The sequence below is a fragment of the Synchiropus splendidus genome, chromosome 5 (assembly GCF_027744825.2).
Source record: "Synchiropus splendidus isolate RoL2022-P1 chromosome 5, RoL_Sspl_1.0, whole genome shotgun sequence".
NCBI lineage: Eukaryota > Metazoa > Chordata > Actinopteri > Syngnathiformes > Callionymidae > Synchiropus > Synchiropus splendidus.
In genome coordinates, this window is record NC_071338.1 from 5,486,349 (window position 1) to 5,512,287 (window position 25,939).

At 38.8% G+C, this 25,939-nt stretch overlaps 1 protein-coding gene across 5 annotated transcripts in view; it reads right to left on the reverse strand.

Annotated features, from left to right (window-relative positions):
- The window catches only part of vti1a (vesicle transport through interaction with t-SNAREs 1A), a 127,249-nt gene that overhangs the window by 100,034 nt on the left and 1,276 nt on the right, over nt 1-25,939 (reverse strand). For 2 of the 5 annotated variants that reach the window (XM_053866695.1, XM_053866693.1), the window contains exons 2-5: nt 23,801-23,859; nt 22,730-22,840; nt 5,792-5,869; nt 1,067-1,087 (exon numbers count right to left, since the gene is read on the reverse strand). In XM_053866695.1, the coding sequence (XP_053722670.1) occupies nt 1,067-1,087; nt 5,792-5,869; nt 22,730-22,840; nt 23,801-23,859 (269 nt within the window). The remainder of the gene's footprint in view (nt 1-1,066; nt 1,088-5,791; nt 5,870-22,729; nt 22,841-23,800; nt 23,860-25,939) is intronic. The other 3 variants (XM_053866697.1, XM_053866694.1, XM_053866696.1) reach the window with 2 other exon arrangements.

Sequence of the window (25,939 nt, forward strand, 5' to 3'; positions counted from 1 at the left end):
AGTTCCTCCTGAAAGAATGAACATGGCACAGGTTCATTATCAAACAACTTATTTTAAATGAGCTAAAATCAGCTAATTTGACAGGCAATTTGATCTTTCATGAAAAAAGAGTTGTGTGGTTAGTCTCCATTTTCACTAAGTCATTAAGTTCAGTCATTTGGCAGTGACTCTTAGTGGGTGTTGTGGAGTGACTGAATCAGGGATGGCTTCAAAACAATGAGCAACGGCTTTAAATCCATAACTTAGAAAAGAAAAAAATCTTTTGGAGCATAGGGCCCTTAATATGTATTGGATCACAGTTGTACAGGTCACATTTCCTTTCCAAAATGATTACTTCACACCAGTATGCAAATAACAAGCTCGCTATGCAGAGGGGCCATTCTATTCTGACCAGTGACATGGACGATGATCACGACGTGTTGTAAAAGACAAAAAACAATATTAGCTTAAGGTGATGTTGTCAGTAAAGTAGATATTTCATAAAGGTGCTGTGCATTTATTGGACATGATGGGTATATAGCAACATATTTCCTTGGAGCTTTCCAGTTTTTCTCGGTAGTGTAGTCTGAGGATACACTCTTTAGCTTCAATAACCATGGGGATAATCTGAAAGTTCATAAAATCAAGACATTGAGATAACATCAGGTTATAAAATGGATTGATAGCCATGCTGTTTGGTACACAAAGCTGATGAATATTAGAGACAACAATATTTCAGAATGGAGGAAATGATATAATCATGTTGATTTTAAAGCTGTGGGCCTACATCAAAGTGAGAAGTAGGAAGAATCAAATGCTATGTTAACGCCCATCGTGAAAGCTTCTCTTACATCAGTAATTATCTTCAAAAACTATATCAGTCATAATATCTTATCTGTGATGAAAAAATGGAAGCACTAGGCTGCGATGAAATTCTTATCTTTGGTTTGGCCATTAAGTAGTTCAATCAGACAATGAAGAAAAATACAGCAAATGAGCATACTCACATTTTGTACAACAGGGACGAGGGCAATTGGAAATTTTAGAGCCAAAGCAAATTGAAGCCCAGCAGAAAAGAAGCACTTACCTCTTCGCGTAACTTTATCAACTGCATCATGAAAGCAGAAGGGAGAGGTGACAAAGATGGAGAGAGGGAAATAGCAGTTTAATAAAGAACAGAGGGAAGAATATCAATCATTTGGCCAGATAGAAAATGAACCTCAACCATTTCTTTGGATGTTTCATTTTTGGAAGCCAGGAGACTGCGGGTTCAGTATAGAAGAGATGTGATTTGGAACAAACAATAAGCCGTCACCCAGAACCAAGGGTGACCGCAGCACCGTCCAGTACAGTCAAGGAGTCTCGCAGTATTATCTCCTTTGGAAGAAGAGGGACGTATTCATTGTGCAGAGACAGCATAAACCATTGAGGACATCAAAAGTCATTCATGATTATGACATTAAACAAATTAAATATCAAGAGTGCTAATATGACAGCTCATCTTTGAACATTCATACAACAATTCAACGCCCTTTAATATCTGAAAATGACGATGTGAATGCTGTTTTTTTATCTTAATTGCATAGTCTGCTTAGCTAAAATACAAACTATATTGTGACTTAAAAAATATTACAGAGAGTATAAATAGGCTAATTAGAATATAATAAAAGTGAGAATACGGCTATACAATTGAAATGGGAATAAACAAAACGGAATGTTGAAACACTGGAGCAGTGAATATAATCAGAACAGAATGGAGACATATATTGACTCTCACTTTGTTTCTTTACGTTTGAATTTCAATTTTTTTAACTCCACACAACTACCTGCTACATCTACATTATTGAGGAGGTCAAAGGCTAAAACTTCACCGTGCAGGTGGTTTTTGGCAGCCTGAACAAACGCAGCAGATCCCGTGATCCCATGCCCCGGCTCTGCCATTAGTCAATAGCTTGCAAACAAAAGTGATTCCAGCTCATTTGTGCTGCCTGACTGATTACAAGATCTCATTGAGGCTGTGACAACACCACACACACTGGTGCGGTTCACTTTATTCTTGCGATTTTTCCTTGGCTTCCATTTGACAATGCAGCGGGTAATGCTGAGATTTTTCCACACGGTAGTGAATCTTTGAATTCTGCCTGTCCCATTATTCAAAACTGCACTACTGCAATTTTTCTGTTATGATAATCAGCTATATCCATTTTTTTTTTCTTTTCAAACAAAAGATTTTTTTTTTTTATCCAATACGGAATTCGATACAAGTGGTAATCTGTTTCCTTTGTACCCAAGAAAATCTAGTCCATGCCGGCTCAAACCAGCACAATCTCTTGTGGCCAAGCCTTCTGCTGTCACTGAAATCGAAACTATTCCACACAGTGTTCGTGTGCGGAAATTGTGTGCATTGGTTCTTTGTGTGTGGTGGATGTGTGCGTGTTTGTGCGTGTGCGTGTGCGTGTGCGGCAGAATTTGCGTTGCATGCAGAGGAAAGAAAAAATGTGCAGTGGTACCACATTATAGAAAAAAACCACACACAAATGATAGTGCCAATTCAGTCTCTGTCAGCGTACTGATAACGAATAAATGCCCCAGTCTATTAAATCGTCCTTTGGCCATTATCGCAGGGCCAACACGCCATTTTCAAAACTTATGGTCGCTCCCAATTTACGTAGCTAGAAATCCAGGCTGTGTAACCAACAGATTTGTGACTGGTAATGATCGACTCAGGCAGCGCTATATGAAATGATCCTGACCTCTTTCAGATCATCAGGAATTAAATTGACTGATTCACCCCAGCCCCCGCCATCTTCTCCCCTCTACTATCGGAAACGTCTTATTAGATAAAACAGACTGAAGTTGTGAGCACTCGACTCACAGTAAGAATGGGAAACAACTTTCAGAACGAAAAGACATGGCACCAACGAAGCAAACAGCTTATTGAGATTTCATCATCATGCACAATTTTACTTGTCATTGCATTATTTCTCTGAATAGAGCTGTGTCTTTTGAATGTGTTTTTGAAATATGCATGTCCAAAGAAACCCATACTGTCACATCACAATAACAACATTTACAGAAGAACAGTGCTTTAATTCTGTCAATGACAATGGATGTGTAACATTTAAAGTGAAGATGAACTTTTAAGAACTATAACAAAATAAAAATAATAGAAATAATAGACGAACAAAATAACAATATTGGGGAAATTCACATTAAATTTGGCTGCAGGTTTTGAATTTCCTGTAAAAATCAAATGTTCTAAAACTGTCCAAACAATAGAAACGCATGTCTCCACGAGGCCTCCCAGATATAATAAATCACCTTAAAGCACATTTTGAAGAACCAGGGTAACTAGAGTAATTAAATATGTAGTTTTCTTTGAATACCATAATAGGTAGGCAACAATAATTTGTAAAAAAAAATAAATAAATACAGTGAACATTCCTAATTACCAATTTAGGGAAATAGCAATTTGGTTTCTTTGTGTTTTCTTTTTTTTCAATGTTGTTTTGTTTTCATTTGGACTTCATTTGGAATTTAAAGCATTGGTTGTGACTTCACCTTTTTTGGTTTTGTGCCGACTGGAGTTTTTTACAATATGTTGGATGAGAATCATCCTATCAACAGATGAGAATCAACATTTTCAGTTAAAAAAGCTTACTGGTTTTTTTTGTTTTTATTTTAAAACAGAAAAATGCAATCATACAAAATTAACACTTGAAAGGTAATTTAACGTTCTGAAATCATGCAAAATAACAAAATTGAATTCAGTTTGGTTACATTCAAATGGCAAGATATATTATTCATAAATAAAGGGGTAATGGTAGTAATTACTTCATACATTACTGTCCATTAATGTTTTTTTTTGTTTTTGTTTTGTCTAATAAAGAACATAAACACAGCAACTTATATAGAACAACACTTATCAAATAATTTACGATGTCACTTAAGAAAAAAATAATTCAAGATGTTCTTGATATCCTCTGACATGATTTCGTCAGGACACATCAATTTCTAGAACGTGACATCTCTGACAGCCTCTCTCCTTCCAACTTCAGCAGAAAATGTCAGACTCACTTTTGTGTCACGTTAATTTGCCGGGAATATGCATATCAATTACGCATGGCGCCTTGCGATACATATGTTTGTAAGATGTGTGGTTCATGGGTCATCATTGAAATGCTAATCATAGACTGTTCAAATAAAAATATTGAAAACTATATCTCACTTTGCTTGGCTGGGAATCATCTAAATATACACTCATTAAGTGTGCAAATATGCATTTGAGCATTCATCTTTCTTTCCTTTTTACAGCGTACAAAGTATTTATTTGCATGGGGTGTGTGTGTGTGTGTGTGTGCGCGCGTGTTTAGAAAAAGGGAGTGGGAGTGTGTGTTGCTTGAGACACAATAACCCCTGAGAGTTTGCACCTGATTCTAAACATAATGTATAATTAGTCAAAAGAAGTGTGGTCATACTTAAGCGAGGCTGCGTTTTGAGCGGCAGCTGTGCAGGTGAGCTGAAGGTTGGTGGGAGAAAGGCTGCCTGCTCATTCCGTTTTGATAGTTTCAATCAAACGGCTTCACTTAGAAAGAACTGGCAAATCTGTTTTGAAAATTTACTAATGCATTGCAATAGTTTATCTTTTCTAACAGTACTACTTCACAAAAACAAAATACTAAATACACATTCAAATCAAACATGCAACACTTGGGGGAGGTTACATTTGTCAAACATGAAATGAAAAAAAAAGCACAATTTAAAAAAATGATTTAAACTTGTGTCTTGTAATTACTGAATATAAATTCAGTCTTTTTCCACCAATAATGATAATTAAAAACATATTAAGTCATGGGCCAAATGAAATTCCAACAATGTCAATAACAACAGTAACATTCCATGTTATTGAAGCATTATCTCAATCAGTCAAATCAATATTATATTTCAGCTACCCTCTGAGTATGGTATTTTATATTAACTATACTAATAATAATAATAATCATACTTATTATTTGTATTAGTAGTAGTAGTAGTAGTAGCAGTATTATCAATGTGTAACATGCATCACATAAAATGTATAATAATAAAATAAAAATAATTCGGGACATATCAATTTTCTTTGATTTTGAATTAATATACCAATATTCATTAATCAAATTAAATTATTTCATAATTAAATTCCTGAATGGAAAAATGCTGTCACCAGTTTTGTTTGTTGCAGAGCTAAAATACACGTTCATAGATGATATACATTTATAAATGGCTTTGTGTACATTCTTTTGTTTTCTTTTGGCTCTGCCTATAAATTATTGAATAAAGTTTACATTGTTTGATAAATGATTTCATAATTTTAACCGTTATTTTTATTTCTTTTTTTAAACCCATTCAAAGCAGCTAACTCCGGCAGCTCGGCACATGGTGAGTATGTGTGTGTGTGTGTGTGTGTGTGTCTGTGTGTGTATGCGATTCAGTTGTTGGAGGATCTATTATTTGTCTATAAAACTAAGCCCGGCAGGAGGACAGCTGTGGGTCGCTCAGGGTAGGGAGGCTGAGATTTTGGACTGAAATTCGGGTCGAATAGTTTGTGTGTGGGTCACAATCTGGCTATAGTCAGACTCAGGTCCCATGCCCCGAGCTCACTCGCTGGCAGACCAGCTTTGCATTAAACAGTTTTCCTTCCGCGTGACTTGGTGACAATACCCCTAGTTTCAGATCTTGGCGGCCTCGAAGAGGGGCCCATCCTCCTCATCCGCAGGGGCCACGGAGCCTTACACACCAGCCTAGGTCGTCGTCACTATTATTAGCACCTCACCTGGCTCTCCGAGGAGCTGGCATCATCCCCCAGGAGCTCGTTGCGCACCTCATCACTGTAGGCGATGCGTGACCTTTTCTGCAGAGACAGGAGAGTGGGGAAGAAGGACAAAAAAGAGGGGAAGGAGAGAAAACAAGTGGAGAAATAAGGCTTAGTACTGTCGCCGAAGCAAAGATGGAACAGGCATTTCTAAAACACGAGAGCCCCCTAATGGAACTCTGTGACAAACTGAGTCACAGAGAGTTTGAGAGTGTGTACCATGCAACACATGTAGCGACTGCCTCCTGCCCGTGCCACCTTCCAATGTGATCTACTTTACCTGTAGCGACACAGAAGTGGTGGCAAAGACTCCCCCCAACCCTTGGGCCACTTAAACAAATACAAGTCGAGAGATAAAACCAGATCTTGTGTGCATGAAGCGGCTGCAGAAGAGGAGGACAGGGGGAAAGGGCCAGGGAGATGTGTTATAAGGAAGTATTACTTGTCAGTGCTAAATCTTTTCTGGGGGCTGTCACTGCTGTCAGGCCAGTGCAGTTGGAGCCTCTGTGATAACACCAATGCTGAGACTCAGACAGGGAATAATTCATCACCCATTGGCGGCCCATCCGAGTCGAGGACGGCTTTTGCTCACACACACAGACACGCTCACACAAACAAACGCACACACGCAGACATAGATTGAAAAGAATAACGGAGAATGCCATGTCCAAAAAAGAAGCACTGACACATTCACACGCACTTCAAGGTTTGCCACCTCAGATTGGGGAAGAGTGGGCGGCCATTGTACCGCTTGTTTACAGACGCCCAACCTGTGCAGAAACAGGCTGTCTGTGTGCCTTTTCAACATCAGCGGCAGGCGCGCACGCACACTTTTCTTTCGGATGCTGTCTTGACAAGGAGGGCTGCACAAGGTGGCAAAAAAAAAAAATCAAAGACAAACAGCAGCAGAGGAAATAAATTATTGCATTTTTCCTCATCATGAGTTCAACCTGTTGGCTATGTTTACTTGCATATGAATAATAACAAAGAGGTGGAATGAGGGAAGAAACACCAATTACCCAGTGGGGGCATTGTTTCTACTCCAACCTACTATATTTGGAAGAAGCAGCAGCACCCAGACTTTGATTCATGCAACAAAAAAATAGAAAACCAAACTTGGAAAAGGTGAAAAGAACCTTCAGTGTAATGGAGTCAAGTTGCTTGATAGGGTGAACTTAGGAGTAAAAAGTCAATCATTCTTCAGCGTCTCTGGCGGTCATCCAGAGCACTGAGTGGAAGGTAGTGCTGATGTTATTTGGCTATTATGATGGTAGTGGAGGCCATAGTTCTCTGGGGTAATTACAGAGAAGACTAGAGCCTGATTGACCCAGACCATCAGTAGTGCACCCCAACAATCCACACCGCAGAGACCTGAAATGGTGTGTGTGTGTGTGTGTGTATATATATATATATATATATATATATATATATATATATATATATATATATATATATATATATATATACACACACACATATGTATATGTGAAAATCTATGAAACCTGTTTTTTTTCTCTTTCACTAATTGATTTGAATGGGCAAAAGCAAAATAAATGACAAGCCAAAATACACACATCAACAATGATGTTCAATGTGATCATGAGTCTACAATTTCAATCGTGAGGCACGTGAAAAAAAGAAGAATAAAAAGAAATAAAAGAAAATGGAGAAACCAAAGGCGACATGTTAACTTGTGCACAAGTCACACAAACACGATCTTTCACCAGGAAAACACCCACATATTCCATTTAAGTGGAGTTTCATCTTAAAGAGCTGCAGAGCAACTTGGGGCGAGACGACTTGAGCGGTAATTGAGAGGAGGACGCCACAGAGCAGCATTGATTTGAATGTGAAGCCTCACTACGCCTTCAAATCACACGCAGAGGTTTTTTGGTATTTTCTAAATAGCTGTTTGTTGCAGATGAATGCAATGAGAGCAGTGTGGATGACAAAGGAACTAAAAAAGAATGGGAAATGTCACTGAAATGAAAGCCTTGCCGCAACATCCCCCTTTACTTACAGTAGACACATTTCAGTTTTGAGACTTCCCCTCTGGAAAACAACAGATCCCAGAACGATTACCTGTTTCTGTTTTGATGTGAGACATAAACAGCTATTTCCAGCCTAACACAGTTAGAGTTGGATTACAAGTACCTTGAGGGGAAAAGTAGTTGTTACATCATCATATGAGGTCAGGCATGATGATAAAACACAGCCTCGAGAAGTCCAACAGAAATTAAACACAGACCAGAAAGTTTGATCACATTATTTTCACTTGAGTTTCTGACATCAGACCTGCTTTAAGGGCTGCAGATGGCAGACACACTCAGTGGAACAATAATAAAGTGAACTTCTTTCTACTCTGGCAACTGTACTGTAAATCAAAATGACAACCTGTTACTATCAAGCTTGGCAGTAAACCTTATTGAATGCAAAACATAAGACTGTTTTGTTTCTAAAAATATGGATGTAGATAATCAATCTTCACAAAGGGATGATGTACAACAAAAGATTGGAAATATCCAGCTCCGAATAACATATCATGAGTCAACACAGGAATGCCCAGTTGCAAAAGATCTAGATCAGAATCATTTATAGTGTAAACTTCCAGCTCATGGAGCTTAGAAAAACAAAAAACAAAGCCTCAAACTTTCTGATGGAAATTACTTTCATGGATGCCATTAATGAATAACACATTTGAATACAGCCACATACCTTCCTGCCATTACTGTATCAACAATGACTTCCTGAACACAATAAAATGGAAAGGTCTCTGCCTTTTGCTGTACAGCACCTTGAGACAACTTCTGTTATGATTTGGTACAAGTTAAATAAGATTTAACTAGAATGAGTGTAATGAATTGGGAAGAATAAGAGCACGGAAATTGTCAAGTTTCTGCATCTGCAGACTGAATCCTGAAGCTTGTGAAGAGAGAAATTAATCAGGCATTGTTATCTTAAAAAGAATCAGTGCTCTTAGAAGACACCGTATTGCTCAGAATAGAGCTTTTTTTTTCTCTCCTTTTGAAAGGTCTGTCTTTTGTCACTTTTTAATCTCAGGTGAGCATTTGCTTCTATTCCCGGAAGCAAACAAGACATGCTTAACTTTATGCAAAGTGGTCTGCCTTTAAAACATGACACATCCCGTCAAGGAGGGGCCGCTATGCTGTCAAAAAAATACACTTTTTACCTCTGGTGACTTGGACAGCAAAAGGAAAATAACATTCATCTTTACCCATCAAAATGTAATTACATATGCATGAATAACAATTTATATCAGATATGTTAATTAGCATTGAATAATTATCTGAGGAGTAATTTATATTTATCTCACTATGACAAAAGAATGATCATTTGTTACTGAAGAACATTCGTTTCGGATTAATTTGCATTTCAGCATTCAGCATTCATATATATATATATATATATATATATATAATGTGTGTGTGTGTGTGTGTGTGTATATATATATATATAGTTAAAAAGTTGAGTAAAAAAAAAATTAAACCAATAAATGGACCTCATTTGACAAAATAATAACAGAGTCAAGTATTGACACAAAAATCTACTACAGGAAATTTCAATAAAAGCCTTGAACAAAAGTGCAAGTGAAACCAATTATTAAAATAAATATAAATAAAAATATAACTTTCAAATAAGCTAGCTACAACAACAATAATAATTCCAGTGGTATCATCAGCAATATATTGAAAAGAAGGTTGTGTGAGGCTGGATTTCATGCAAATGCTGTAATCATGTAAGCCAAACACTACAGGGTCGTAATAGTGTGTTTAAATGATACAACATTGGAAACAAAAAATGGCAAACAAAAGCAAGGTTTTCATGTGTATCTGAGGTTTAACCTTAGAACAATCTTGATGCAAAAACTTTCAACACTGTAAGAAGTGCATGTCAAAAGTGCAACAACAAAACACTGTTGTTGAGCTATTATTTCCTCTTCATTCCTCCAAGCATCCTGATTTAATGTGACCTAGTCGAATCTCATTATTTACTGAGAAGCACACGGTGAGAATTTCGACCTGTGTGTAAAAATAAATCGATTATAAAGTATGTTGTGAAGAGAAAAACTCCAATGATCTTACCGCAGTTTACGGCCAGTAACCTCTGATGACAGGTGCATGTGATAAACTGAAAGGTTAATAAACACTTCCTCACCTACTGAGATAGTTTCCAGAGAGAGATGAGGACCAGTTCAACATTGGGGGGAGAGGTGGACCAAAGTGGCATGGTGTCAAAAGGAAGCCGAGACCTTTAAGCAGGCGCAAGTATCACAACAGCGTCTTAAATAATGCATCTCCACTCAGCACGGGGTGTAAGGCACGCAAACACAATCAGAGCCGGCACAAAGGAAGACGCACACTGAGACTGTTGTCTCACAACTCCATTGCTTTTTGAACATATACAAATTGGTTGAGGTTGTTCAATTAAGTAAGTGTTTTTTTAATGCATTTGAAATAGTATCAGACAATTGCAGACAACATTGGGGACCGTCACCGGGGGGGAATCATTGTGCCTTTGTTTTATCGCGGTCTTTGGTGCCATTGACTCTACTTCTGTCTGTTGCGAGTGAGTGTATGCGACATGCACTGGAGCGGCGCTCTACGATCGTCAGCGGCTTCTTCGAGACTTTGCAGGGAAACCTCCTTTAGAGATGGTACACAGGCGACATATGTGAGCGGTAGCCTGGTGTGTGTTCTCTCCCTTAATAGATGAGCAGCAGTGGCAGAGAAGCCGGAGCCTTTAGATATCAGCATGAGGCCTCTCATTAGCTCACAGGTTGGCGCTTTGCAGCCTTCCACGCGCGCCGCATTGTGTTCGACTTCCATGAAAAACCCGAAGGAGTCTACTATGGGAAACACAAATAAAGGTGAACAGACATCCAGACGAGGTGATATATGAGCTGGAGATGTATCGAAACAAGGAGGAGGTAAGAAGACTTGTTTTCAGAGAAGCCAAAGAATAAGAGCTTCAAAAAGATGCCAGAAACCCCCAAAAGGTCAGATGTGGGTTTAATTCCATCAAGCACTGCTGCTCCAACTTTATCCATTTAATTTAATACAATTGTAAAAATGTAACATATCATAAAATGTATCAAAGATTTGAATAATAAACATTGAGTAAACACAGCTCATCTCTGGGGGGTAATATCTGGCTGTTTGCAAGGGAAAGAACACAGTATTCGGATCGAAGCCTTTCATGCTCACACCTCTGTGATACTCACGCTGTAGTTCCGTGTCAAAGTCATTTCTACTGTTACACACAGCTGAGATCAGTATGCCTAACGACTGTGCCCACAAAGAGAGAGGCAAAAGTATACAGGCACGGAGGGGATTGCTAGTGAACTCCAAACAAAAGAGCAAATTCAAGGAGGGCTTTGATTGAAGATGCTTCATATACTTTTTGCAGGCCAGGGGAGCATTTCTCAATGTTTTTTGTTTTTTTTCTCAAGGCATAAGGTCCCCATTAAACCCAATATTAAAATATGGAGGTGCTACTAATGAAAAATCAAAGGCCCACTTGCCCCTCCCGTGCCCACATCCTTCGATCTCCGTTTCCCTCCTTCTGCCCTCCTCAGTCAGAATTCTTTGGCCCGTGGTTGTGTGAGAAAGGATAGAAGGAGTAATGTTATAAAAAGAAAAAAAGAGGAAGGAAGAAAGAATGAGAAGGGAGGGAGGTAGAGATGAGGGACCAGGGTGCTGGTGGTGCAAAACGGAGACAGACAGCATCGGTTGGAGGTGGAAATCAATAGAGCAGAGCCGTCGGGGAGGCGGGCCGACGGGGCAAGGAGGTAGAAGAGGAGGAACCGACACAGGGGCCCAGGCTCCGATCACAACGCTGGCTTCTGGCGTGCAGTGGGGAATAAAGTGGGCCTCTACAGGTCAGCACCAGAGAAAAAGGTGAGATTAGAGGAAAGTGGAGGAGGGATTTTCACAGAGTGAACGTGGGAAGGGTGGGAGAGATGCGAGTCGGAAGATGATGAGAAATGAAGAGGGGTGTTAGGTGGTGCGCAGCTTTGGATACCTGGAAAGTCAGGGACCAACCGGCCCATTAGCCTGTGGCTACCTACATATAGTTCAGTGAACCCTGTGCAGACAAGAGCTCTTCTACTATCAGTCTTCCCATCTTCTGTAAAGAAAAAAATATCTTCACTTTTAACCCCTTGGAAAGAGGCCCGCTCCTGACCTCCATTTATGATTCATAGCTGTTTGATGTCTATTCCTGGAGTGTTATCTAAAATTGTAAAACATAATAAAAATATCTATATATTAAAAAAAAACAAAACAAAAAAAACTAGACACAAAAGGAGAAGAGTTCCGGCTGCTGATCCTACTCGTGTGCACATCCATCAACGGACATGCCGTGGAGACCATCTCCTTCAGTGCTGTCCGCTACTTTTAATGTGACCATTGTTAGCTGTGAATAGCAGCATTATTAGCATGAGAATACAACAGCACACATAGGGACTTAGCTGGAGTATTAACTCAATATATTTATGTATACTTTGTCATTTCACTGGCGAGGACACATTCAAATGCTGATGAGTATGCCAGCTGAAGCCTGTCTAACATGTGGCCTCATGAACTGCAGCTTCCAGATAAATTTGTCCAGGAATTTGTAACATTTGCTAAGATACGTTTGCATGACAAATATTTACACCTGCAACACAGCAGAATGGTGATGCACCTTATCTATGTGTAAAATGTAAAGACATGATGATCATCCAAGTCCAAAGCCAATGTTAACGTGTTAAGTGATATTGAACTATAGAAAATAAAACCAAGATTGTTATATATCTTCAAATGCATTATTTATATTTTCTCTTTCATTAATTGATTTGGATGGTGTATATATATATATATATATATATATGTATATAGGCAAATATTTGAAGCCAACTTACAGTCAATTGTAAATAACAATTCAATTGAAACATCAAAACTTTAGACAAACTCGCTTGTATAAAATATTCTGAATATTCCCATTACTAGTTGTCCTGTTTTACTTTGCCAGGCACAAAGATGCAGCTGTAAGTTAACTGAAGTTTACTTACAAGTCAGTGTGAACTAGTACTCTTTCTTGCCGTTAATGGGTTATTATTTTATGTTTGTTGTCTTGGCATCATATACCCCCCACGTTTTAAAGAAAGCTAAATAGTACCAAAGGACAAGTGAGAAACACAAACAAAACACATGCTCTCGTCAGCGTGAAATAAAACATGAATCACATGTAGTAATTGCGAAAATTGGGCGATTTGTACTCTTTCAGTGGGCGACTGGGTATACTTTATCAGTTGATAAAACACTTCAAGAAGAACCTCTGTTACACGAGAGGGATCATTTTGGACTATAAATGCACAAGGACTCAAATCGACACAAAGAACAAACAAGTGCTCCACAGTGATGAGAAGAACACAGTTGAATCTCCAGGCAGGAGTAGGCTGATGCTCTAATGGCGGCCAACCTCTGGGATAATTGAGAAAAAACACAACAACCTTAATTCATCTTTCACAATGTAACTCTGATCAAGGCCACAGCCAGATTCCACTGCAGGCTTCAAAAGCACAAGAGAAAAGGCAAAACTGTCTGTGGCTGCAAGCACAAACACATTCTCTTTCTAGTCGGCATGCTGCCTCATTAGAAACACTTAGGATGAGAAGGAGAAACTAAGTTTAATTGTGTCTGTGTCTGATGGAGTGAAAAAGGTGTAAGTTGGACTTAAAAACATGCAAACAGAGTTTTGTGGTGAAAACCACTTCTTGGAAACAATCTTATTAAAAAGCAAACGCCGAAAATCCAGACAGAGAAAAACAGGTCCAATGATTCATAATATATTTTATAAATACTTCATGAATTCTACCATACTTAAGCCAGTCTGGCAAAAAAAAAAAAGAAAAAAAAAGCGAGAGAAAACATTGTCACCTATTCTAGTACCCGCTTGTCAGCACATCACTGGGGGGTGGGTGTCACATGTCACTTCTGGTTTACACTACTGCGTGGGACAGGCAGCGCACACAAACCGGGGGTAGGACAGGAAAAAAAAAGAACAGACAGAGAAAGTGACGAGAAAGTGGAAGGGGAGAAAAGAGAAGGAGGGGGGAGGAGCAAGGGGAAGGCAGCGTTATCATATCATCGCCCCATGTCTTTAGATTTTCTCCCTTATTATCTTTAGCCCCTCTCGCTCCAGTCACTCAATCACACAAGCCCTGAGGATAGCGAGGGGACCTGGGAGGGCCTTTGCTCGGTGGCAGTCTCAGCCAGATGAGCGTCTGAAAGATATACTGATCGCTGTCACAGTGTATGGAAGTACGACACTTTGGAGGGGCCGGGAGAGATAAGCCGGAGAGGAAACGATCGCACACAAGGATAACGGCCAAATTTGCACACAGTCGAACAAAACTTGCGCTCCAGGCAAGAATGCAGATCCCCGTCCACATAGACAAGAGTGAACTTAAACAAGTAGAGGAGAGTAGGGGATGATCTGCTTACAAATCATGAGTTACAGCAATTCTGAAGCAGACTTGGACAAAAACTTATCTTCCTAACAAAGTATCTACCAGGGAGGGCTGGATTATTGTACAGTTCAGTGATGTCCACAAAATTACTAACTTAATTGATGTATTATTTCACTAATATAAATGATTTAATACAATGCTCAAATAAAATACTCTAAAAAAAAGAAAAAAAGAAAAAAACTAACTCATAACTTAAATGTAGCGCCAGAAAAGGCTGTAATTCACACTGTCGTGTCAACTTTTTTTTAAATTTTATTATAAATATTGTAGGGGACAAGAAAAATACACCATTATTACCATTAATACACATACACCATTGTCATTATAATTAAAAAAAAATGACTACTCATTGTTATTTTAGCTGTCTTATACGTTGTGCATATTTAAATTTGTAACAACTAATGTTGTCCTTGTTGAGGTCGGTAAAGATTTACAAAAAGGTTGCATATTTGACTTTATTTACCTTCACCATGGAAGTAAGCACTCCAATTGATCATGTTTTCCTATAAATGGAAAAACCAGATCAAAAGAAAAAAAAAAACAAAAATTTCAAGCCCTGTCCCAAAATAGCCACTTTGGCAGTGTGAATGATCTATCCATCCCGATTTATCCCTGACAGCCTTAGTTTAAGTTGCACTGGGTGTGCTATAAACTATTTTCACATCAATATCAAAATGTAGCTCAAGATATAAAACAAATCTGTATATTTGTAAATCCTCAATGTTCTGGAGATATTTAGATGTCCTTCATTTATCCTTTGCTGAGTCCATTGTTTTTATTAAAATGAATTTTACCCAAAACTTCTGGGTATCACTGAACCTATACCCAAACATGAACCCGACGCAGGAGTTAACAAAGGCTCCACTCATTATTTTATGATTGTAATTGTCTATTTGTATTTTCCAGTGTCTTTTGTACAAACCAGGACTTGAAATATTAAAGGAGTGTGCTACAGTGCCAAGAGATTATCATTTGTGTCCCCAAAGCCTTCATTATTGTTCATCACCTTTTTCTTTTATAGCTCTTCAAAGTCCACAGGACCTGTACATTATTTTTTCCAGCTCTGAACAACATTACTTAAGTACTGAAAGAGTAAAAAAATGTAGCAGTTTGAAGCCATGGTCTGTCAAAACACAGAAAACCATAGTCCATCAAAGTGTCTCAAATGTGTATCGAGGAAGAAGATACTTCGCTATATAAATTATGATATTGAATCATGCACATCACCGGCTCTTCTTCATACTGAGACTGTGTAAATTATCCCAACGTCTTGCAGTTTCAACTCCTTGCGTTTGACAGCATGAACTAAGGGATGTGTTTTGTAAAGGGAAAAGAGTAGGAGAAGTGAAACTAAAATAAAAATAACCTCCAGTTTTTCTTACTTTTTAATTCTGTCCACTGGCAACTTTAACGTAACAATTTCTCAATAAGACTAACATTAAGACTTAAATAAAATTTTCATGGCTCTCATGACTCGTGGAAATACATTAAAAAGCTGCATAATATGCTAGTCTTTGATAATGATCCAACTAGTTCATTATTAATTCGGTCCAACAATTGATTAATGAGATGGATTGCGGAGTACTGGGGAGAAAATTTCCATTTGTCCTTTCTCCGACATCGTTCTTTAAGCTACATCTGACCAAGTGCCGCAACTTTCAATATCAAACCCAGATAAAATGGCTTCGGCAAGAGTGACAAGAGGCTAATGTGCAAGTACATCCTATCTCTGTGTCCACAAATCCATAAAAGGCCTCAGCAAAACATGCCGTGCACAACATTCAAATGAAAGACAGAATTTGTCCAAGAAGAGAAGATCTGTTTATTTACATCTTCAATCTGCACTGGGCTCAGTGGCAACAGAGGAGAGAAATCCTTGACAGTTTTATGGCGAGCTACGAGTGATTAGACTTTGGTGTCAGTGATGGGTTGTTAAGTAACAAGCCATGAAAAGAAGCAATCTGCTTTCACTGTGCGCTGGTTAATTACAACAAGCAAGCCCAAAGCAAACTAAGGCGATTTAAAGTGTACAACATCCAACTCATGTGGGTCTGTTATGTTGCTGGTTTGCAGGAGTCGACAGGCTGAGAACACAGGTCAGAAAAACAAGAACCCTTCATGATGGATTACACCGCTGCAAACCCATAATCGCCAGAGTGGTTTTAGTGTGGGAACCGCACTACTGCCATCAATACAAATCTCCTCATACTATTCATGATTAAGTTGAACTTGTATCTATGATGTTGTGTCCACAAAGTTTTTCATAAACCACTTTGCAAACTTTTTCATACTCTGAGTTGGTTGGTTTCTGTGGCTTAAACATTCACAGTTGAGATGAAAAGTATCCAAACCTTTGCCATGTCCAATCTTAAAATTAATTATTGATTCCCCAAATAATTACAAATTACATTATTTGCCTACTTGAAGTACCATTCAAAGTAAGAATACACGTAGCTGAAATTGGTTCAGAAAGTAATCCATCTTGGATGTCAGGTGCAGCTGTCCCACGATAGCCCTCTATTTAAGAATTTGCACGCGAGTCAAGCAAGGGGGGAGACCTACGGCAGTGTCCAGATCAAATCAAACAAATAACCCTCCGGGAAACCTTGGGTGAACTACCATCTTTAACGACAAACCAAAGACTAAATGACTGATCTCAAACTGCTGGCGACAATTCCACATATTCCAATCATCTGGCCACTCCGTCATTCTGCAGCCAGTGGACTTTATCCAACACACCATAATCTTTAAGTACCATCCTGCAAAGCATGTCATTGTAGAAGCATTATTTTTCATTAGGTCTCCATTGTGGCCCCACTAAAGAGAAGCATGCAAATGAAAACATGATCCTCTTCAATACAAATAGGTCATATTTTACAAGTTGAATGAGCCCCAAGTTTCTTTACCATAAGAGATTATTGGCATCAACAACTTGTTTTTCTTCTCTATCTACCTTGGTGAGGACAATATTTGAAGGTTGTGCATTCATTATCTCCCACAGTGGATGAACAGAGTCTTTAATCAAAAGCACGAATCCGTCCACAGAAGCCACTTGACCATGACTGAATCTCAAACAAGCCTTGGTCTTGAAAAGCGAGGAAATTGCTCCTGATTTTTTTTTTTCTGTGGCTTCACCAAATATTTAAAATGAGGCATTATTAGCCTTGTAACTATCAATGACAAATTAAGATGCTAATTAAGACACAATGATGACCCGTGGTCAGAAGAATGTCACATTTGTATCCAAGCTTTTGCACTCCATTTAAAACACTTTGTGTACACTAAAAAAGTGAAACGTTTAATTGCATTTGGAGGCGAGCAAGCGCTAACTAATGAATTACCAATTGAAGGAGCAGACTTCCATTCTGCACAGAAAAGGAAAAAGGAATGAATACACAATGAATATACATAACATTTGTCAGATTGTGTCAGTAAAGAAATTAATATTTTCGTATTTTTAGAAGAAGCAAACAATCCAAGTTGATCTAAGCAGATCTAATATATGACTCCAAAAAGTTACATAATGTGCAGAGGCAAGAATGGTTATGGAGTAATGTAATATCATTAACATTTTGTTAATGAGAGCATAGCCTGTAATGAAGGTGACAGTAACTTGAATGAATTGTTTTGTTTTTGTTTTTTATGTCAGTCACCAACATGCAAAGTCACAGCAGAAGCTAAACAAACTTGTGGCCTTCATTACCCTTCATTTCGCAGAACTGGTGACCAGCCGATACCATTTTTTGAAACCGATCGTATCCAACCCATCTCATCTAACACGACCCCCCATTGCATACTCCAGGAAATAACATAAGAAATAAGAAACAGACATGCATATGACCAAAAAACAACCGAACATCATCACACAAAAACTCCATTATACCTACCCCTCCCTCATGATGCGTCAATAGAAAGGAGGAAACACATGCCATTGAGGAGTTGGTGCACAGTTGGAGAGGATTGCAATATGTAAGTCATGCAACGGCAAAATAAATGGTAGAGGGACAACTGTCTTTTTTTTTTTAGCATAACAAATCTCATTCATCACATTGAACTCGACACTCTGCCAACCACACAGAATTTAAAGCTAGTCAAGCTAAAGCTAAAGATAGCCTGAGCAAAGACCGTAATGTTTCCACTGAGTGGTGAGAAGCGCAAAGCTACAAAAAAAGAAATTGATGGAATTCATGACATTAGATGACCAGCCTTTTTCGGTAGTTGAGGACCAAGAAATGCAGGCACAATTACATTTCAAATAGATCTACAGCCTGATAGCAACACTTAAGTGATAAGATGTGTTTATTTGGTCTGTTCTCAAAACCGTTATTTTGTATACTGCCTTACTTTGTTTTTAAAAGCACAACACTATGATCGAAGATATTGTTTTTCAATCAAAAACAAGTTTCAAATTTTGAAGGTAGATCGGCTCAGTTGTTTAAGAAAAAAAAATGCAGGTCAAGCTTTTCATAAATCAGCGATTGACCATTGATTGGAAGTTAGAAACGTAATATGTGCACTGTTGAGGCATTTTATTTGGTCCAGTTTTCTCCGTAGATATTTGGTCCACAGTCCACCATACATGGAGAGGTTTCTGTCAAAGGTTTCCGATAAATAGCTATAGTCATTATAGGAATAAAACTTCATTTATATAGTATCTTTCGGAACACTGGTCCCTAAGCGCTCAATGGGCTAGAAAGAAAGAATAAACAAGCATACGCAGCGAGGAGAATGCACATGTACACATGAGCAGCTGTCATGGTAAGACAAGAGCATAGAGTAAGGTTACACTCGGAGACATGCAGGCAGATGCATGTCTAAATATATATGAATGTGCACATGGATGTAAATAGACACATATACAGCAAGAAAGCAAAATGAAAGCTTGACAATATCACTTAAATGCAAGTCTATCAAAACAATCTTTTAACATCTTAGGTATCCCATCCACAGATGTGGAGATTACACTTGTGTCTTTCAGTACAAGGTTAGCTTGTTTCGGAAAATGCTGATCAAGTAGCCATTTGTAGGGACTCTGCCCGCATCTTGGAGAGGTACAACCACATCATAGCCATTTCAGTGAGAAAAAAAGAAGGAAGACAGAAGACTTGTGCAACAAAAACTTAGAATGAAATGAATGAAAACAGAACATGACATAACATTCTGTTCAACCTTAGAGAATGAATCTTATGTCCATACAATATGTAAAATAAAGCCACCAACTTCATATGGCATGGAAATCTGACATCTGCTTGTTATAATAGAATTATTGCTGAGAAAAGCATTGTCAATAATAATTCTCTACAAACAAGGTCATCTGGGCAAAAACTCTCCTTACAAGACAAAGTTTAGTTATTCCTTCTCAGTAGTTCCTAACTCAAACTGCAAAAAGCAAATTTCAACAAACGCTTGGTCTGTCGAGGTTCAAACTCCTGCGGTCAGCTGTTCCCGTTCCAAAGTCTTGACGTTGGGGAAACATGCAAGGATCAATCTTAAGGTCCTCAGACTCAAAAGGTCAACGCCACAATAAATTCAGGTGCCAGCGCAAGATGAGCTTTAAAAGTTAATGTCAATTCTACAGTGGTTTCCATGAAGCAGGACAAATACTCAAGATTTGTTTTGGTCCAATTGTAATGGACAAAACACCACAAAGGCAAAGAGGGTGGCGACATCTAATCTACTTCAGTTTTACAATAAATGGTTTAAAATAGCAAAAAGAGAATAACTCATTTTTTGCATACTTGGTTAAATGTATTTTCATATGAAATGCAATCGAATATTAGACCGTACGCAATACCATTGTTTTTGTTTTTTTTATTTTACAAAATAGTCTAGACTCTCATCAAAGGCCTTTGTGGATAAGCCAAGAAAATTAACAGGTGATGTGTATAAGTTATGGCTACTATCTCTTATTTAAATGTGATATATAAAACTGTTCTGAAGAAACGAGATACAAACTATAGTTAAAGTGTAAACCATTTTCGGACAAATGAAGATCAGAAATGTTATAACGACCATGGACAGTTTGGGCAAAGAGGCTAGTGGACAGTCAAAACAAAAAGAGATTTTTTAAGTCCATTCACAAATCAGAAAATCCCAGTAATTATCAAATGGGTAAGAGCATGTCTATGAAAAAAGTAGGTATTCTTAAAGCAATAGCGCCATCTGGTGGAAAAATAAAGTACCAGCATCTCTTGACCAAACGAAGACCAACTATGACGATGAAAACACAAAACGGCCGTAAGAATACCTTTACGAAAATTCCGACCGAAATTGTGATGAGTTACCAACACTATAAATACTTATTGTCCAGGAAAAATGTCTCACAAATCACCAACATTTAGAAAGCAAATTAACTCCTCACAAATGACAATGTTTTTGTATTTTTTTAATCACTCCTTTAACTTACCCTGGAATTGCAAGGCTACATTTTAATAGTTACAGGGTCCTTTCAAAGCCATTGTCTCGTAAAAAGCTTGTCCAACTTTAAGTCGACGTCAGTTCATCCACAATGCCAGCTGGGCCAGGTGTTAAAGGTTTAAAGATAGTACTTCAAAGAATAGTAGCTGAAAATGCCAAGTTCATTCCAAATATAATTTCATTTTTTGTTCATATACATTGACACTAACTGACACAAGAGTTAGGGGGAGTGGGACAATATTTCCAACCAGCATCATGCCAATGCCAACACTGGCAGTGCAGAGTGAACATGTAAACAAATACGTGACAGAGCAGCAGAAAATGAATCGTGCAGAACATCAGTGGACACGTGGAGCCCCCCCCCCCCGTAGACTCCCCACTGGGAGAGAGCAGTGTTTGAAGAAAGATTCCATTAAATTAAGCCTGTGCTCGGCCTCCTCTTTGCTTGATCAAAGCCTCTTTTAAAAGTAATACCATTATTATTCCCTTCACTTAAACCAGCTGACTCCATCAATAGGATTTTTATTTACAATTTTATGACACATTCTGTCTCGTCGGGTCAAGCTGTCACCCCTTTAGCTGCATCAACTGCAATCCACAATCATTTATGACAATTGAGTCGTCACCCAAGAACTCAAAAAGCCCCAGCTCAGCTGTCCCCTTTTGTCATGCGCACTTCATAAGTTGTCTTTGCGGATGAACTGATCGAGGTCGGGTCAGCCTGGGCCAGGTCTGCCGCGGAGCAAGACGGAGGTCTAAAGCTGGCACACCAGTGGTGGGAAGACTTCAAACCATGGGCAAACGGGAGGATGAGAGAGCAGGTTAAGGGGGGAGACACCCGCGGGACGCCAGTAGAGGATGGAAAGGGGGGGGATTGGGTAGCGAGGGAGTAGAAAGGCCTTGATATCCACAGAAAGCACAACAAAGCTGGGGCTTTTTACATTAAAAAGAGAGGAGATTGCCTTTTTCCCCCCACTAGAAGCCTTTCGATCGGAGTGTCACGTCCTCGCTGGGCCTGCAGGAAGCAAGAGGCTGAGCTACAGCATTTGGCACATCTGAGGCACAACCAAGGGGGGTTGAGGTCCTGCCTTTTGGATTCTTGCATCAGATTTTCACAAGGCCAGATACATTAGACGTGTGTGTTCAGTGATTGTGGCTTACAAGGTGGCTGATCGCTTCACAGGTAGTGGTGTACAGATAATAAAAAAAGACAGCAAGTCGTGACCTTTTCACCAAACAAATGTAAGGTCATTATATATCAGGAATCACTGCATTTTTCTACTATATTCAGATTAAGACAGCATGGCACATAGACAGACACACAGAACCAGTGTTTGGGAAAATGAAAATGGGGCAGAAATGATTGACAAGAACTGTTCCTCATTCTGGTCCTTTTCAATCTCTCTAAAACATAAGATCAAATGTTGGTTACTTAACATGTACTGTAACAGATCCAGTGTGATATTGTGCAAAGATATGTGTGTCAGGTAAATGTTAAAAGTAATTCAAATTATTGAACACACCTCCAGTTATGCTAGAGAGCTTTAACATTAAAATTTTAAAGTGCCAATAATGGAACTTCAGATAACACACAATGATATACAGCGTTACAAAAAAAACATATTGTGACTACTATACATTGCTGCATGAGAAATTCATTTGGCAGGGGGATATTTTTACATCTCATGTCAAGCCTAATGACCATTTTAAAGGGCAATTACCTCGTGACAATTCTAGCAAAATCTTTCAGACACTTTAAATACACATTTCCACACTGAGTTGAAAGATTAAAGAGCTGTGTAGCAGATCGCAAAACCACAAAACTGTTCTATCACTACATAACCAAATACTGCAATATCGTTCACCTTTGAGGTAGAAATGTACGTGTCCAATATTAGAAGTAGTGCGTAGGTGATAGTGAAATAGATCAGAAAGCATTCAGAACTTACAAAGTCCTTCTCAAGCTTCTCCACCTCTTGCTTGTAGCTCTTCAGTCTGCTGTTGTACATGGCTCGACTCTGGATGGGGATCTCACGCACCTCAAGATCCATCTGCTCCATCTGAAATCAAAATCAAATGTAGATTTGTTTATGTGGCAAATGTGGGGTGAACTGCTGTCTTTCATAATGAACAAGATGTGGCTGCATTTGTCTTGCTGTATTTACTGTAACATTGTTCAAACTCTTTTGATCTCCTCACTGCAGTTTATAAAACCGCTTATGAACCTTTCATTTAAAGCACAACAAACCAAACCATTTTGAGCAGATAGATGATTACATCATGCGAAGACAGAGGCAGGTGATGCCTTCCACCGCATCCATTGCCAGAGATCATAATGTTCATGGCAGATGGGTTATCATTCTCTGAATGGAGTCCCATCATTATAGTGAAAGTTTCATTTGTCTGGCAATATTACTTACCACGTCAGGGAAGACACAGACTCCATTTTTTCAGGAACCAGCATCTTCTCTCACATTCCTAATAATAATGTGAAGTTGATTGTGTAAAAACTTGCTTACATCAATAATAAAAGATGCAATGGTGTAGGCCTATTATGCAGATTCATGCACCATCAGAAACGAAGGCTCCTACGCTGAAGTGACATGTACAGCCCTGTGCTTGTCAGAGTGAAACAAGCAGAAGTACATTTGATAAGTGGCAAGACACATCTGTCGCTGGTGGATTTGGGAAAAACTAATCACAGTGGCACAACAAGACAACTGCAACAACAATTTGTCTCTGTCAGTCGACTCTGCTCTGATTTAAACAGCAACATGAAGGCTCCCACCTCGAGATAATGGCTTGAAATGTGTCACAGGGGTGTCACTTGGTAGCAGATTACTGGAAAGTAATTATATAGGCAGGGAAGCCTTATACTCAGCTTGTGAAACGTCTGTGAGAGTGTCTGTATGTCACATCACCAACAGGATAATGCCGGTTATCTTGTCTGCTCCCCATTTTTACAAATTCATTATTTAGGAAATGGGAAGGGTGTGAAAAATTACTGATCAAAGACCTACCAACTCTCTGACTTCTTCAAGCTGTTTGTCGACATTTAGAACCAGCTGTGTCTTCTCCTCTGAAAGGTAAAAAAAGCAGACATATTGATCAACCGACAGAGTAACAGCGCTTGATGACAACAACCTGACTCCCCCACAATAGTGGGAGAGAGGCAGGGATGCTGCGAGAAAACAACACATGAGGACACATTTGAAGATATATTTACACATTCTCTCCACACAACAAGCCAGCATTTGATGTCTCTTAGTTACTGGCGTCTACGAGGGCTTTGTTGGCGTCTGTCTAGGAGCAGAGAGACGCCTCATGCCACCTCAAAGTGAAGAGAGGTGTCAACTTTGCTCACCAGCCAGTGCCAGTTTTGACTAACAAAGGCAAAGGCTCTCTAAATCATGGAGATACTCCTCTACATAACTTTATGAAACTCATTAAGAACTACTGGAGAATTTTGGAGGCTGGAAAATAAGGGACACAGGTGAGTCATAGATTTTGACAGGCCACAATTTTTTTTCAATCGAGGGGCAGCAACTTCTTCAGTCAGTTTCAAGTAGCAGAATGCCACTTCCCGTGCGACTATAACTCAGACTGAGATATGACGATGTGTTTTTTTTTTATCACAGCGCCACACCTGGAAAAGCCTGAAAAGACACCTTGATAAGTTGGTAATCAGTAAAGTACCTCTTTACAGAGAAGCTACTTATCCTCAACTTCCTGCAGGGTGAGTTCGCCCCTACTCTAAGACTGAGATTTTACAGTCATATGTTTTAGATGCACCTGTGTTTGTGATATGGATAATATGTTCCAATAATGACTATATTGTAAGTTATGAAAGAAAACACGTAATTCAGACCATTAACATGCACATACCCACACAACTGTGCTTTTGATACAAACCAGATACGCATATGATGCTATGCAGAAAGCTAATCGATAATTCCACTTCCCCCTGAACCTATTTGAGGAAAAATATATATTTCCAAGGTATTTTCTCCAAGCAAAATGAACTACTTTTTCATCACAATAAAGCTGTGCTCAGACTCTAACTTCAGCCAGGTTACTATTAGCCAAATCTATTCGCCATATAGTCCTGCAACTTTCAAAGAGTCAAGGACATGTACACGGCTCCAGCATCAATTACACAAACGTGAACAAGAGAAAAGCAACTCCAGCAACGAGAGAAGGCTGTGGTCTTATGATGTATTAATGTGTAAAACAAAAAGCTGAAGAACCTCAAGTCTATTTCACCCACTTTAGGAAAAGCTATTTAAGGAAAGGAAGAAACTGAGCAGGAAGACAATTGAAATTCAGCTGGTAACTGCTTTGAAATCAGCGACTGAGAGCAGCTACTTCAAGTCAAAACGGGTCATGTGACTTTGTGCATATTCATACATTTTTGTTCCAACACAATTATCCTTCTAGTCATGTCCCAGTGTCAATGATTGAGGCAAATGATGAGCAGTACCATCTGCCTTGCTGCAATGTCATGTGCTCTCAAGTTTAAACAGAGCTACAGTTGTGCATTTCCTGTCATTCTACACAATTAATCTTCTACTTGAAATCTGTGAAATCTGTTTTACACTTATGTTGTAGGAGGAAACACCATTTACACATATACAGTGCAATTACTCTACTTATTTCATACTGACTTGTGACTTCTATTGATTGTTGAATAGGTGCTATTATAAATCTCTGTCCTTCCTGTTTCTACTCGTATTATCAAACAAGAATGGAAATCAATCAAGTCACCCCTTTTTTGAGGCCACGCAGAGCAGTGTGTAAAAGTCCCCATACCACAGGTATTTCTGCTCTAGGCAGAAAATTACATTGTTTAACAACATAACTACTCATATCTTTAGATTATTTGCTACATTCACAAGCTAAAAAACAAATTAATAGCCCCTGTCCTGGCTAAAGTAAAAAAAAAAAACATTAGCATATCAGCACAAATATTGCTACAAACCTACTTGACCAGCAACCTGAGGGCACCGCACATGGAAGAGAGCAAAAGAAAAGGCTGTTGTGGACAGGTAAGCTATTCTCGCAGCTGACCACACACTTTAATGGACCACAACTACTGCCACAAACTCAATAAGTCTTAGAAACTGTTTCATAAAGCTCACCTGAGATGAGAAATATGTGAA